The sequence below is a fragment of the Anastrepha ludens genome, chromosome 2 (genome assembly GCF_028408465.1).
Source record: "Anastrepha ludens isolate Willacy chromosome 2, idAnaLude1.1, whole genome shotgun sequence".
NCBI classification, from domain to species: domain Eukaryota; kingdom Metazoa; phylum Arthropoda; class Insecta; order Diptera; family Tephritidae; genus Anastrepha; species Anastrepha ludens.
Window position 1 is genome coordinate 155,026,885 of NC_071498.1, and position 15,413 is coordinate 155,042,297.

Here is a 15,413-nt window from a genome sequence, read left to right on the forward strand (position 1 = left end):
ATAGGTGTGTGTTCGTACTCTCGTACTCAACATATGTAAGTTTTCTGCACACAACCGCACAATCGTGCTAGATATAGAGTATCGCCTATTGCATGTTATTGGCTGCTTTGGTTGTGCTCTCCATCGCTGTTAACGCATGCACGACGCAATACAAAAGTGTTCGCCTGCTTTTGACGAACAGTTGTTGTCGTTCGCCAACACTTGCATATCACACATACACTACAAAGGAAGAATGAAATCATTTTCAAGCCTCTCGTTTTCGCAAGTGGCGAATAGATGAAGCAACTGGTATAAATAAAAATACCTTGACAGCACTGGAATAGAGCTGCCTAAAATAAAATTACATTTGTTCGTAAAATACTGAGTTTTACCAGTTTTATGAGGTGTAAACATACTCGCGCTTTATTGTTGCTTTTACATGCAACTTTTTCGTCAAATGAGCCGAGCAGAGAAATAGTGCGCAGAGACGTGGCGAATAAAAGAGGCCGTTAGTTATCAACGAATGTTTGTTTCGTCATACAGAATAAGACTGTTAATGTACAATGATACAATTTATAAAACAAAAATAAAAATAAGGCCTAAAAAATTTTTTTTTTTAATTTTAGAGTAATTTACATAGAATAGAAAAAAACATTAATAATAGGCATATGCGCAGAAGCACATAATTGTAAAATTGTATTCATAAAAATACGTGAAAAATATTTTTTATCTTTATACTTTTAAAGCGCACCAAGTTAAAAAAGTAAAACCTGAAATATTATTTACGATCAAGCGGAAAAACTATGAAAAAATTTAAAAAAATAATATAATTATTTAAAACTTTTTATATATTGCTTATATATATTTAGTATATATGTATGATTTATTGCTATACACTTTAAAGAAATACTCTCCAGCCCTTTTCTGGGCGTGCCCTTTTCTAAATTTTTAATTCTTCTTTAAATTGATTTTGCGCCTTGAAAAAGAAAACTCGAAATATAATTTACAATTAAAACCAAAAGTTAGTTAAAAAATATTTGAAAATTATTAAAGACATATTATACATATAGTACATGTATATAGTTTATCGGTATACAATTTTTTCTCATAAAAAAAAAAAACTACTCTCCAGCCTCCTTTGGGATGAGTCTTTTTAAAAATGTTAGTACTTAAAAGCACATAAAAATACCTAGGCGTTGCTTTAAAAATACACAACTTCATAAAATTGTTAAAAATTTACAAATTCAATAATGTACGTTAGGCATATTCTAAAAGAAAGTGTGCAAAATAAACAGAAATACCCATCGTACGCGTAGACACATGATAAATATAAAAGTTGTGTTAGCTCCTTTGGAAAGACAATAATTTTTATTTATTTTTTTAATAATTTTTAACTATTTTTTAATAATTTTTATTTATTTCATTAATAAATTTAATTAATTTTGTTAATAATTTTTATTTATTTTTTTAATAATTTCTATTTATTTTTTTAATAACTTTTATTTATTTTTTAAATAACTTTTTTTTCAATAATTTTAATTAATTTAATTTTTTTAATATTTTTTATTTATTTTCTTAATTTGTTAATTTATTAATTATTTTCTTGCAATAAATAAAATTAGAAGCACACTGAGTAAGTATTTTTAAGATTTGATTGCAAAATCTTGTTTTTGTTCTTCCAAATATGTAGTAAATTTTCTGGATACGACTCGAATAGCTAATAAGTTGCAACATTAAAGAAATAACGAAGAGGTGAAAAAGAATTTAGGAAAAAATATCCTTGAAAAAGAAGACAATGCAGATTAGTTCGTGAGTTTGCGGTTTTATTTGCTATTTTATGATCGCTGGGACTTAGAGAAGCAGTTCAAAACATATTTCGTGCCTAAAAAAAGACGTTGGTCATATACTTCGACTAGCAGCAGAAGTATGCATTTTGTAGCAATTAGACGGGGCTCTAAACGCTAATAAAACAACAGAAGTTCCCTATAACAGAATTGGTCGTCTAGATGATAGCGAATAAATTGTCCCATATTTCCTATTAGAATGTTCGGGGTTTGCTGTATGACTAAAGAGGATGCTAAGAGGCATTGGGTGCGTCAGCTAAAACACTTATTGAGAGACCCATAGTAGGTGAATTGAGCGTCTTTATAAAAGTCAAGCTGGTTTGACCTCAGGTGGCATTCGGATATCATCACTCCCGAAAAATCAATGAAATTGCGCCTTCACGTGCTAGCTAACTGCTGCGTACTCATTTGAGAAGTACTACAGCCAGTCAACAATATTTCGAAGAAATTGAATGGTATTTAGTAATTTAGTATTCGGAATTCATTTCTTTTTTTTCAAATATCTTAAAACGCAATTTTGGCAAGAAAATTCCACTGCTCCAAGGCAAACATTGCTACAGTGGTACGGATTTCATGGAAAATAGGTTGTACTATTAAGCTGCTCCTGAATATAGCTGGTACTGTGCAACCGCTTCTAACGGACACCTCTATTAACCGGAGACCTCCCTTGAGCAGAGTTTTTTCTTCTATACGTGGTGATTACCTGCCCAAGGGAGGTTTCTCTGTACATATATGGACATACGATTTAAGTGATTAAAAATATTGTATTAGAACCTTAAGATTTTTTGAGAAGTGATTTGCTCACACAAAAAAGGTAAGCACATAGGTCACCTATCTACTTATGACGCTGAAAAAGTGTTCCGTTACTCTTAACACGCTGAGTGCCATGTGAGTCCAGGTTGGTCTCACAGTGCGAAGGGACTTTCAGGCCTCGTGGTGACACTTGGTCTCACGGTATAATGTGTGAGATTTCGGTTTGTGCTGATGCAGCTGCTTCATAGAGGCTATTAGTAGTAGTGTATTCACGCCATACTAGAGCCATTGCATTGTTTATGCTGCTTGGCCTATGGGTATGAGACCAATGTGGCATCATATGGCCTATTCAAAAATTCAAATATTCTATTGTATTATGTAAAAAAAAATCGTGGCCGGATGAACCCCATTTTTTTTGTTGTATGGTGGCACTCAACGTGTTAATTGTTAACTGTTTTCATAAGTTTAGTTATTGGTAGGAAATGAAATTCAAATTTCAATTATTGGTAGGAATGACAAAAAATTTTTAGTACTCGATTAAAGTATGAAATGATTAACTGCAAGGCAAAATAGTTAATTGCGATTAATAACAATATAATAATCGCTTAATCAGCATTTTCCATTATTTTTGTTTTTTAATTTTAAAATAATAAAATAACTCTGCTACAAATTTTTCTATTGATTATATTCGCATATAAAAGAATTCACTTACAATTTTTGATTTAAAAAAGTTTGCAAAAAAGTAAGTTTTATAGCTTTTTGGCTGTTAATCTGCGGAATTTTGCGGATACTGATGCAGCAACTGACTTTTACTCACAAGCAGTGTTGTAATTTTTGGTACATTTTGAAGCGATATTAAATACGAATTTTGAAATGAAGAAAAATTGTGAGTGTAAGCAATCTTTAAATATTAGAACTAAATTAATTTCGTTTCAAATCGATTCGATTAATCAGAACAGAAAACTCGAGTTTTGAAAAAAAAAAATTGATCATCGATCGAAATGCTATTTATTGGATTAATCTTGCCATCCCTAGTCGTTGATATAATATAATAATAGTGCTTACTCTCCTTTCTTGCCACTACAAGCCTTCAATGACTTTTGCCACAGGATCATAGGCGAGAAGGAAATAGAGTGTCTCTGCCACGGAGAGTCAAGACGTTGAGCGAAGAAAAGACGTGCTATACTTAGTATCAACTGAGAAGGTGCCAAATTGGTATCATCGCCAATGTATTTTCTTGCATAAATTAACAGAATAACACAGATAATTTTACAGACATTATATGTTCTCATACGGTTTTCATGTGATTATGATGGGAAATTGTATTAAGACTGAAAAAGTTACACATTTTGTCCTAAAAACAGTTTTCTCAGATTTAGGTTCCTCAGAACAAATTGATAGTTTGAAGAGTAGTAATGAAGCCATATCCTTTCCGCATCTATGTATTTGCGGCAACTTATTTTTAGCACCTATATATTTAGGCACTGCGTTGGAAAGGTTAGGTGGAAAAGAACTTGGCTCCAATTGGTGTGTATAACTGGCGCCGGTTAGCACTAGAAAGAAAGACAGGCGCACATTGTTACATCGCGCCAATCAAGTAAAATACGAAGTTTTTAGGCTTTAGATATACCCGTAATGTGGAAGTAGCTAATATATTAACTAATGACACTAGCATGGCGCATATATCCTTGTCAGTTGTTTAGGCCGAACTTATCTCCCAACACAAAATTGCTTGTTATGTTTTCCTACAAACCGTTCGCCTGTTTGTCCTGGCTCCGAGCAACGGTGGAAAAATAGCTTTTAAGTGCAACATTTTCGTTGTATGGTAGAAATGTTTGCGTAGGCTTCTCTTCTTATCTTATTCCAAATTCACAACTAACCTAAAAGCTACCTAGTACTATTGGCTTGAGCAATAATTTGGTTCTTCATCAAAACATTAGGCGAACGTGAAGATGTGCTCAAGGCAATCAATCCGGCCTATCTTACGGGAATTACAAGCATTCGAATGCCGTCTCTCCAATGACATTTCTCAGAGGCAAGTATATTTTGCTGTTGTATAAACAACAACCACAATAATATGTAATAATTTCTTACGATAGGTGGTTAATTAAATGATGAATAAATATTAAAATAGGCTTAGTGATTGCCATCACATTTGGGGTATTCACAAAGATGTCGTAAGTGCCGTATTGTTGTATTTCGCAAACTGTGAATGGCTAAAAATATATTTAGGTGATTCACAAGGCAGCATACAAGTTGTGTTATAAATTTCGACACGGTTAAAAAGTAGTTGAACGTGGTTTCAAGTCCGCTAACCATTTATTTAACCTTTAAAAAGTTTACGGCATAAGAGAATACGACGCTTACGACACTTTGTGAACCACCTAATTGTTTTTTAAGGTTTTCGAAAGAATTTGTACGAACTTAACAGAATTTTTAAATACTAGTACAAGGTGGCGCAAAATTAATCATCCCATCGGAAGACATAATTTTTGCAAATGGCGTCTTATGTCAAACGTATTTGACACTAAGGAAACCGGAAAGCTGCAGTCTACAAATAGATCATCAATGGCGCGCGTAAAGTTTAAAATAAGGATTTTCAATATTCCATTACAAAATATTTTTTTTAAGGAAAAAGTTATGCAAAAAACAAAACTGTTTGATTAATTTTGCGCCACCTTGTATATGAGTATTGTAGTTCACTAAATTTTGTAAAGTATTTTCAAATTTAAAAATATTTACAGGGTGGTCCTTTAAGCGCTTGGAATTTAATTTGGCTGTAATGTTTTTGTTTTGTTTCGGCTATGCTTTTTAATGCATTTTTTGCTGATTAGACAAATTATTTCAATTGATTGGGTGAATTATGAATTTGTGAGGCGAGCCATTTTGTCAATCTCTAATTATAAACCAAAAAACAACATCGCCAAAAATTTCGGCCAAAATGGCATAAGCGGTTAGCGCGCCAATCAAGAAGAAGAGAAACCGTAAACTAAATCTCTGACTGTTCACGGTCATAATTAAGCTACAAAAAACAAAAAGAAAAAATTAATATGTTCAAATTCCGCACGCTTAACGGATCAACCTGTAAAATGAAATAAATATTTGACATCAGAGTTAAATACGCGTAATATTTCTTGCTTCTTCGTATTAATTTGTTAATATTGGTGTTAACGATTATGATAAACAGAGGCACACTCCATTGTGCATTTTCAAACGCTTTGCTTAAAACCAGTAGTAAGTAGGGTTATGTGTATTTCAAAATATTTCAAACCCATTTTTTTTTTTTTTTTTTTCAAAGTGGAAATACTTTTGGTAGGGTAACAAAAATATGACGGAAATTAATAATAAAAATTATAAACACAAAATGAATTATGAATTAAAAAGAATAAAAAAAAATAATAAAAAATAAACAAGGCTCAAATTGAATAAAAATATTAAGAAAAAATTTGGAAATTGCTTACACATCGACCCAAAGGTTGAAATTCAAACTTAACTATTTATGTATTGGCGAAGTATAGAAGAAAAATGTGCTGCTATGAAATGTATTGCAAGCACATAAAAATAATAATAAAAATAAAAAAAAGTATACCAAATGAATTGAACTAAAATGTATTGAGTGCGTAAGGTGTAGCAGCGAAAGGCGGGACATGCAAACAATCATGCGCTCTACTAAACATTGCTCTCTTTATGCAGCAAATGCATTCAATATAAACTACGCTCATCGCATACTGCTTGGCTCTGTCATTTGAAGCAGCCGGAAATTATTCTTAACCAAAAGAAAGTCATGTAAATAAGTTTCTACTTAGTAAATGCTAGGCAATTTATTCAGAACTAATAAATGAAGGTAACTGGTTTATTGCTCGTTACGTTCTAGATGTGTGTGTGTGTATGTAAGTAGCTACTCGTATAACAAAACGTCCGTTTCAAATTAAAAACTTCAGTTGGAGAGGTGTTGAATTGTTTAAATTTAAATATTGTTTTCATACTAATATATATTTTTTTTGTTTTCTGTGTATTTCTAGGCAAAAAACTATGCAGCAGATTTAGTTATATTAATTGTCTTATATAAGTTTGGGAAGAAATTAGAGAAACAAAAAATTAATTAAAGCGATCGTTTTGCCGTTAAAGATATACCCAACACATCCAAGGTACACGTTTCAGCAAAATTGCCATTTGCTGGGAATATAAAAAAATATTTAATATTAAAGCGAAGAGACAAAATTATCGAATATCAAGTTTGCTTGCACAGGGTCTTTCGGGTTCAAGTTTCGCTTTAAAACACATATTTTTAATGCGAAATTTGCTACATACCCTATGACCAGAAAGTACCGGGAATGTTTAATTTAAATGAACCGCGCACGTGGGAACCGGTCCATATTTTTTGTTATGTTGGTAGGACTGTAAGACACAGCTCTGCTACTTCTTAGCACCATCGAATCATAAGTGTCTGCCTGGCTGGCTGGAAATGTGGGCAAACAGTTCTTGGATTTTGCATGATCATAACGCGCCATCGCACCGAGCCCTAATTGTGCTGGATTATTTGACCAAATACCAAGTAAAGACCGTTGGACCGCCGAACCTTGCCCCTCTGTCTTCACTGACGGTTCCGAGATGGAATCGGGAGTCGGAGCAGGGGTAAGCTCTTGTAAGGAAGAGAACAAATCTCTTGGGTATGCAGGTACAGGTAACAGGAACATAGAGGGCAATGAAATTGCTGATAAGCTTGCCAGGTCCCCTTCCTGAAAAGGCCTCAGAGACCTCCTATCCGGTCATCGGCATCCCCATGACAATTGTTAAAGAGGACTGCATAAACTATTTCTCAGGAAAGCGCAGAAAAGGTGGAGCTCCATTTCTTTATGTGCTATTTCGAAAACCCTTTGGCCCCAGTACAATAAAGTCCTTTTGACTCCTCGCCCTTCAATTTCCAAGCTCTTAGCTGCATTTAACCCCCATTGCAGAAGCTGTGGGGACCTTTCAGAGAAGGAGACTGTTGAGCACTTTCTCAGTAAAGGTCCGGAATGGGCAGCCAGACGAATAAGGTGCTCCCTTCCCTGGCTGTAGATATATGCCTGTAAGAGGTCTCATATTGGTATCAAAACGGCGCTTTAGAGCTACTTGAGGAGTGCCAGACTGGCACTTCACCCATTTCACCTACCTACCTACCTATAGCAAAGTTAAGTTAAGTAAGACTCGCTAGCTCTTTTTCCGTGCTACCAACATACAGTTTGTTTAATGGAAGAGAGGCAAAATTCAAGCTTAGAGTTACGTTATAAAAAACATTTAAATACTGCTAAAAGGGCAACTTTTCGCGATTGGCGATTCGTCAAGTTCAGTTTTGAAATTTTATAGAGCTGCTAATATACGACCGCATCTGAGAGTATTTAGAAATTTTAATTTGAGGAAAACACACTCATAAGCGTACTTGTGTGAGCTCTGTGGCACAAGGAGCCAGCATTAACACCGATAGGAATGCCAACCTTCAAATCCATCGGAGAATCTTCTTTCCTACAAGTGCTACTTTGGACTAAGTAGCCAATTGAGTAATAAAGTCCTCTCTCGACGAACAAAGCTGACCGCTCATTTCACACGTACTTACACACTCGTGCAATCAGTAGGTGTTCAGACGGTAACAAAGCAATATGAGCGGTGATTGTTTTGATATTTTTTCGTATATCACCAACACAATTTCAGTTTTTTTGTATACAAACCGCTGGCGTAGCTTTAGTTACGTCAGCCAATCAAGTGATTCCTGCAAAATCTCTGAGAGCCGGTTAACGGTGTGTTGTTGGCCACATACCTGCATTCTGTAATTCCTTCGTATACTCAGTTGCGTTATTACTCAGTTGCTGTTATATTTGTTGAGTTACTACTTTTCAAAGAGAATTTAAGAAGAAGAAAAAAAAACATTTAGGAAAGTCGCGAAGGTATTCATCAAGGATGACACTTCTTGGTGGACAATTATTGAAGACAAACTATATGTACTGCTCGTTTGGTGGCGTTAGCATCTTAAATGTGTTGGGCATAACGTTAACGTATTTGGCATTTCCCGAACTTAAAATTTTATTAATTAAAAAAAAAAAGTTTTTTAAATTAAATTTTTTTAAATTATATAATTTTTTTTAATTAAAAAAAATTTTTTTTTTTTAGTTTGGTTTCAATTTGTTTTTTCAATCTATGCGATCAAGGTTTGTATAGGCATTTCGCTCCTCATTAAAAATACTATTTTCGGCTAACAAACGACAAAGGATTACATGCAAAACTAAAAAAACTAAAAAGGCAGGAAAGTACTAAAAGTTCGCTAAATAATATAATTACATATATATAAATAGCATTATAGTCATTTAAAAGTTATTTTTTAGCTTTTCGTTTAAGTAGTTAATTATTAGAAAAGTTGAAAAAAAATACATATATATTAATTAAGTAGGTACTCTTCACACCCTGTACAAAGTAATAGGTAGTAAATTTTAGAGAACATTTTTACCGAACAAAAGGAAGCTGGAGATATGTAGACCACGCGCGCCCGCTTTTTTTTATGTAAGTAAATATGTGAGTATGCATGTAAGGAATAAGTATGTATGCATATGGGGTAGAACAAAGGAAAAGGGTACATGGGGGGTGTAAAAAAGGAAAACAGTAAAAGGTTAATGAAACGCCAATTAGAATGTGAATCATTGGTGTTGATAAGCAGCAACTCGTCGGAGGGATTTGCAACGACTACAAAGAGCAAATTGCGTTTTTTGTTTTTTATTTTTTTGGTTTTTGTTTTCTGAGAGCTTAATGTTATATTAAATTGCTGGCATCTCATTTTATGTACATCCATTCTTGAATTCCTAAAAATTTGCTTACAATTGGACGAGTGATATACAAAATGGGTACAGAAGCACGAAATAATATTATTTGTTAATTGTGTATACGCAACAAAAAAAAAAAAAAAAATTAGTTGCACAATAATTTCTTTAATGGATAAAAAAATTAAATTCTTATGCAGCTTTATTTTTGTTTAAAATTTTTCTATATTAACATATAGTATGTTTCGTGTCACGTGAGGACGACGGCATTCATATCTGGTATTGTAGTTTTTTATTTTCTTTTGCATCACATCTACTTTCGTTTATCGATTATTATCTATGTATTTGAGACACTGTATTTAGTTAATTTTATTAGCGAAAAATTAGTAATTCAACAAAATTTGTTCAAACTTTATGCCAATATTATATATATGTAGTATATTATCAAATGCTAACTAAAAGCAAAAATTGTTTACTATCAACTAAATAATAACAAAAAGAAAGTTCAACGAAAAATTAGGAAAACCAATTACTATTATTACGTAACTACTACAAATTAAGAAGTTAACAAACAGAACGCTTTTTGCTTTACAAATACATTCAAATACTTTAACGGTAAATTTTATACACTATTTGTTTTTATGGTTTATTAACTGCAATAGAACGTTAACCGTTTAAATATTTAAAAAAATATTTGTTTTTAAATAATTTTTGGCAAACTATAAAAGCCTGTAGGTATTATTTATGTCAGATGTCAGTTATATAAAAGGAAAATAATAAATTTTTTTCTAAAGGGGAAAAAGTAACTTTCTAAGTGGTTGAGTTTGGTATCTATATATATATGTATATATGTATATATAGTACAGTAGTGGCTCATATGCATGAGCGAGAGCGATACAAACTGATTGATACGAGAGATAAGAGTTATACGAGAGAGATAGAGAGAGAGAGAGAGAGAGAGTGTGGAAAAGCAAAAACAAAAAACGAAAATAAGCAAAATCGGTACTTTTGTACTCACCATCAATGTTGTCCGACTGATCCAATGGTAGCTGCTTGCCATCATTCTGATCCTCTCGACCATCTTGCTGCAGGCCATGTGTTGATAATAATTGGGACATTTCCTCGGGATGTAGCTTTAGAGCACCGGGCTGGGCGGTGAATGAAATCGATTTATTAAGATTGTATTTTATGCTAAATTAAGTTAAATTGTTTTTTTAGAAAATATCATGATATTGCTTTAATAGTCTTCCAAATTCTAATAATCTTCCACTGAGCCTCAACTGCAGCTATTGGTAATGATTTAGTGCAGTTAAATATTGCTTTTAAATGCTCTAATTCTCTAGAAATGTTTGTTGTATCAAAGCGCGTGAACTATCCTTGAGAACGAAATCAGCTCAGCTGAGTTAACTCAACTCTGCTAGCCTAACAGGAAATGTTAATATTAACAACAAAACCTCATTTAGAAATTAAAACATTTTTATAGTCGCAGCCCGTGGAATAACAGCTATGTATGGGCGAACAAACAAAAGAGCGATGATTGATAGGGTTTTGGAATTTCCAACGAGTCTCAACTGCGGCTAATGCTAATGGTTAAGCACAGTTCAATATCGCTTTTAAATGCTCCAATTCTCTAGACATTTTTGTGGTGTCAAAACTCATGAACAATCCGTGAGAAAGAAATCAACTCAGCTTAGTTGCCTCAACTCTGCTAGCTTAACAGGAAATGTTATATTATATTAACAGTGAAAACCTCGTTTAGAAATTAACACAGCTTTAAGGTTAAATTAGAGGTGCCATATCCATAACTTCATAAATCGGCTGATCGAACCAACACTGTAATCGTTTAGAGGTGACATTCCATAATGCCGTAGTCATAATCGTAACCGTACAGACCAATTGCATTTTGGTTTTTTTTTTTTTCTAATATCTTTATGTATCAGGTTAATCAATAAGTTTTGAGGTTCGATAAGAGATATCGTTGCTACTAATCTAAATTTTGTTTGTTATGGCGGTACACTTTTCATATGAGCCTGTGTGGAGTTTCATTTCAACCTTTCAATTCATTCTTGGTTTACAAGCCGTATTTTCTACAATGGAAAAGATAAAGTATCGTGCGGTGATTGAATTTTTATTATTGGAAGGTTTAAAAGCAAAGAAAATTTATGAACGAATATTGACAATGTATAAGAACTTTTCGCCATCAATTAGTACAGTAGAAAGATAGGTTACTGAATCTAAACGTGGTCGTACAAGCCTTGAAGACAATACACGTCAAAGACGTCCAAAAACAGCAGAAATCGTGGAGGAAATAACATATTGGTCAATTGTCGAGTGACTGAAAAAGATTTAGTAGAAGAACTAATCATCTCATTGGGCAGTGTAAGCAATATTTTAACTGAAGTGTTGAGTTTTAGAACAGCAGAAATCGTGGAGGAAATAACATATTGGTCAATTGTCGAGTGACTGAAAAAGATTTAGTAGAAGAACTAATCATCTCATTGGGCAGTGTAAGCAATATTTTAACTGAAGTGTTGAGTTTTAGAATACCGGGTGCCGCATTCGCTAACAATGGAACGAAAACATTTTCGAATGCGACTTTCTCAGCAACATTTACGCGCTTTCGAAAGGATAAAATGGATTTGGTGTGTCGATTCATCACTATGGAAGAGACTTGGTCCATCACTATGCTCTTAAACCAAAACAAAAGGCGAAAGGGTAGTGAGAAATGGACCAATAAGGTTTTAGCATTAGTTTTGTTTTTGGTGGGATGCAAAAGGAAATTTTTTTTGTGGATTACTTGCAAAGTGGTTAAATAATAAATTCTCAATATAATTTTAACCTTTTAGATCAGCTGAAGGAAAAAAATCGTGAAAATATACACAGTTTGCAAAAGAAAAATTTTTCTTTTTCATCAGGACGATGTACCGTGTGAAAAGGGCATTTTGACAATGGCTAAAATCCATGAATTTAAGTTCGACTAGTTGGAGCATCCACTGTATTCAGCAGATTTGGCGTCTGTTTCTAGATAAAAAAAATTCATGCATGGAAAACGTTTTTCAGCAAATGATGAGGTCATAACGGCTGTGGCCCTTCCAAATTCTCACTTCAGCGATGGAATTCTTAAATTGAAATCTCGTTCAAACCAATGCATTGATGTTCAGAAAGATTATACTGAATAATGTACTGCATTTTAAACCATAAAATTGTGTTTTTCTTATCGAACCGCAAAACTTATTGAACGCCCTAGTATGTACGTAATGCTATCACCAAAAAAAAAAAACAACACGTTATTGGAGCGAACCTGCAAAATTTCTTAACCTAATTTTTTCATCAGTCAAAGATCGTTGAGATGAAAACAAGGTCAGATTCAAGTCAATTATAGTTTGTTCAAAATGTTTGCTCCAATTTTGTTAAAAATGTTTCTACTACTCTTTTTGAGTTCACAAATGTCGGGATAATAAAATAAATTTCGTATAGTAATTTTATGCCTCTTTTTACTAGCCCCCTGCCTAATCCCTGAAGTAGTTTTTTGTCTACTTATGCCTACTGTCACATTTATCACAAATTGTTATTTTTCATTTTATTCTTTTATTTAAATAAACTGTCTGCTTTCGGTGTTCAACTTGACAAAGAAAATGCTTCAAACTTATCAACTATTTTGTGCTTGCACGCTAGGTATGCACATATGTATGTATATGGAACAAATGAATCACTATAAAATAGTAGTAGGAGAACAAAATTTTTCAAATTTCGTAAAACAATGAATAATTTTAAATTACTATTAATACAAAAATAACCACGCAGTTAGAGATCTTATAAAGTAGTTTTTCTGTTTCTTTTATTTTAGGCCCGCCTTCACTTGGGTAAGCGCGAATTTTGCATTTCCGCTTCGCGCGTATAATTTCTCCAAGCATCCACCAGTGATGCTCACTCACGCGCTATCCTCTCCCACATTGATAGTGATCACTTCAGGTGTGTTGTTGCGTTTTGTCATTGTCTCACGTAAAATGGCGCCAAGTTCGTTATCCATTGCCATGCTACTGCGTTTACCACCACTCTGAGCAACTCTTGCACTCTCCGAACCACCATCGGCTTTGCTGCTCGGCTGCAATTTATCCACCTCCAGCAGTTCGCGTTCATAGCACAAACGATGTGATTTACATTTATTGTGATGATTGACAATCTCCAGCCGAAAGTTGGAGTTGCCTTCCACAAAAGAGGTGCGTATATCCGGTATATCATTTGACCATTTCCGGCAGAATTTGCAAAACATTGTATTGGCGATCTCATCGTATTGCAGCCATTCAAATTGAAATAGCCAATTGGAACGAAAGCGACCACTTTTGCGCAAAGTACCTCCGCTTGCGGTGTTGCCACTGCTGCCAGCTTGTGCGCCAACCGTTGCAGCACTAAAATGCTTAGTGGTTGAGATGATGTCGTATGCATTGTATTTGGCGGTGTTCGTGTCTGCAGGCGTTAGCGGTCGTTGGAAGTTTTCGGTGGCAGAGAGTAGATATTGTTGTTGCTGCTGCAGTAGTCGCTGAATGGTCGCAGTCGCTGTGGCGGTGGTCTGTGCGAGCTCGAGATCGGCACTGAGTCGGTGTGTAGGCTGGGAGGAGAGTTGTGTTTGGTTTTGCGATGCATACCAACTCTCTTCGCTTCGCTGTTTTTGGTTTTGCTGTAATTTTTCGCGCTGTTGTTGTTGTTGGTGTTGCTGTTGCTGCAGATTCTTTAGCTGCGCTTTGACGGCCTGCTGCAGCAGCAGATTTTGTTGTTGTTCACGCTGACCTTGCTGCTGTAGGAACTCAAATTGTTGGCAGGCCTGCTGCAGTTGCTGTTGCGCCGGTGTCACTTTAGACGCTGACGCTGACGACGATGACGAAGACACACGACGCTGGCGCTCAGGTGACTTGCCGTACTTTGGCGTGCGTTTATTCTATTGCGAATGCGCAAAGGCCGCAAAGATTTTGCGTTTTTTTTTCGATTTCGAGAGTATTTTTTGTATTTTGTTGATTGAGTTGTATCAGAGCAACGATGTTGCGTCGTGTTCGATATAGCCGAGTGGTGGTTGTGGTGTCGAAATAAGTTTCGAGAAAATTAAAGATAAAAGGAAACAAACAAAAAATGTAAAAAAAAAATAAAAGCAACAAGAACAACTTAAGAAAAGTGGTGAGTATTGGGAAAGTGGAAGGATTTTGTGTTTATATTTGTATTTCAGTGTGTTGCGTGGAGGGGAAGGTAGTATGTGGATGTTTTAGTTTTTCAGTGTAAGAAACCAAACAAATCAATGCTTTGAGAGTAGACAATGAAACATATAAATATGTATGTACGAAAGGAGTAGGAGGGGAGCATATTAGGCAGGTGGACAAGTTAGACGGTTAGCAGACAAGTGAGTGCGGCATTTACCAAAGCAAAGTTGTTCAGATTTTTTCTTTTTCTCGGCCGATGCATATCTATGTTGCATTGCAAGTATCTAAAAGGGTTAGCGTTTATATTTCTATTAAATAATCAAATAAACAGTAAATTGCATTTTCGTTCTGCTTTTTTGTTTGCTGTAGTTTTTTTTTTTTAATAAAGCGACAAAACAAAACCTTCATCTTTACAAATTTGGGGGATTTTCCACATTTTCTTAAGCTGCGCTACATAATGTTGCCACACACACAGCATATTTAGGCGTAGTTTGAAACATTTTCTTTGTATTTAATTTTTTGTTGAACACCATTAAATTATATTTTTTTACATGTTTTTTATTTTATTTTATTTTTGCCTGCACATTTGAATTTTGGGGCTCAGCGCTTAATATTTAAAAAATATAAGAGAATTTTGATTTTCTTACACAAGTATGTACGTACATATGTAGTATATACCGGAATTGGAACCATCGTACCGGTCCAAAGAAAAAACCTTAACAATCGATAGTGCTTACGAATATGTTTGTACTTATGTAAATCAAAATTGGACCTAAGACCTAAATACTGCCTATTTGTATATGTATAAAGAAATATGCTAATTTAAACACTGTGTATATATGCATGTATGTACATAAAGA

The 15,413-nt window shown here is 34.2% G+C and overlaps 1 protein-coding gene across 9 annotated transcripts in view; it reads right to left on the reverse strand.

The window, feature by feature from the left end:
• Window positions 1–15,413, reverse strand: part of LOC128855652 (sex determination protein fruitless) — a 155,976-nt gene that overhangs the window by 43,258 nt on the left and 97,305 nt on the right. For 8 of the 9 annotated variants that reach the window (XM_054090731.1, XM_054090730.1, XM_054090728.1 and 5 more), the window contains exon 7: window positions 10,383–10,512. In XM_054090731.1, coding sequence (XP_053946706.1) covers window positions 10,383–10,512 — 130 coding nt within the window. Of the gene's footprint in view, window positions 1–10,382; window positions 10,513–12,801; window positions 14,301–15,413 lie in introns of those variants that run through there. The other variant, XM_054090729.1, reaches the window with a different exon arrangement.